Source organism: Cynoglossus semilaevis, chromosome 2, assembly GCF_000523025.1.
Source record: "Cynoglossus semilaevis isolate Cse_v1.0 chromosome 2, Cse_v1.0, whole genome shotgun sequence".
NCBI lineage: Eukaryota > Metazoa > Chordata > Actinopteri > Pleuronectiformes > Cynoglossidae > Cynoglossus > Cynoglossus semilaevis.
The window spans coordinates 15,499,956-15,500,516 of NC_024308.1; the positions used below are offsets into that span (position 1 = coordinate 15,499,956).

General features: G+C 50.6%; 1 protein-coding gene across 1 annotated transcript in view; it reads right to left on the minus strand.

Annotated features, from left to right (window-relative positions):
• The window catches only part of LOC103399985 (kinesin-like protein KIF1A), a 45,864-nt gene that overhangs the window by 18,683 nt on the left and 26,620 nt on the right, over nucleotides 1–561 (minus strand). The window contains 1 exon segment of the mRNA XM_017040469.2: nucleotides 37–357. Coding sequence (XP_016895958.1) covers nucleotides 37–357 — 321 coding nt within the window.

Below are 561 nucleotides of genomic sequence, written 5' to 3' on the forward strand. Positions count from 1 at the left end.
TTTCCTCCACCAGCATGCTCCCAAAACCTCACCAACCTTCCCACTACACTGAATAATGGTGAGCGGTCGTAAAAGGGATCCTGGCCTTCGCTGGAGCCTCGGCAGAGCTCTCTCTCATCATCATCATCATCATCATCATCACCATCATCATCATCATCATCCTCTCCCCCGAGCTCCAAACACGGGTCCTCCAAAAAGATATCATCGTCCAGGTCCTCCAACTCCTCCAACTCTTCCTCCTCCCCTTGACCCTCTCGCTGTGAGTTAGCCAGCTCAGTAATTTCAGAGTTGGAGAGGGTTGGGGAAGGGGTGGGGTCACTCATGCGCTCACTCATGCATGTGTTGAAAATGGGGTTTCTGGTGCAGCCAGAGACATTATAACTAGGTTAGTGCAGTTGGAGAGAAGGTACACACATGTTTAAAAGAGAAGTGGTGGCAGAGAGAGCAGAGGGTGAACAGGTGAGGTTCACTGCAGAAAAACAAAGTCTGTCCTTCTGTCTTCTGGTGTGCGGTGGGTACACAGAGCCACAGAGGAGTAAAGGAAAAAGCCAGTGTTTGCCT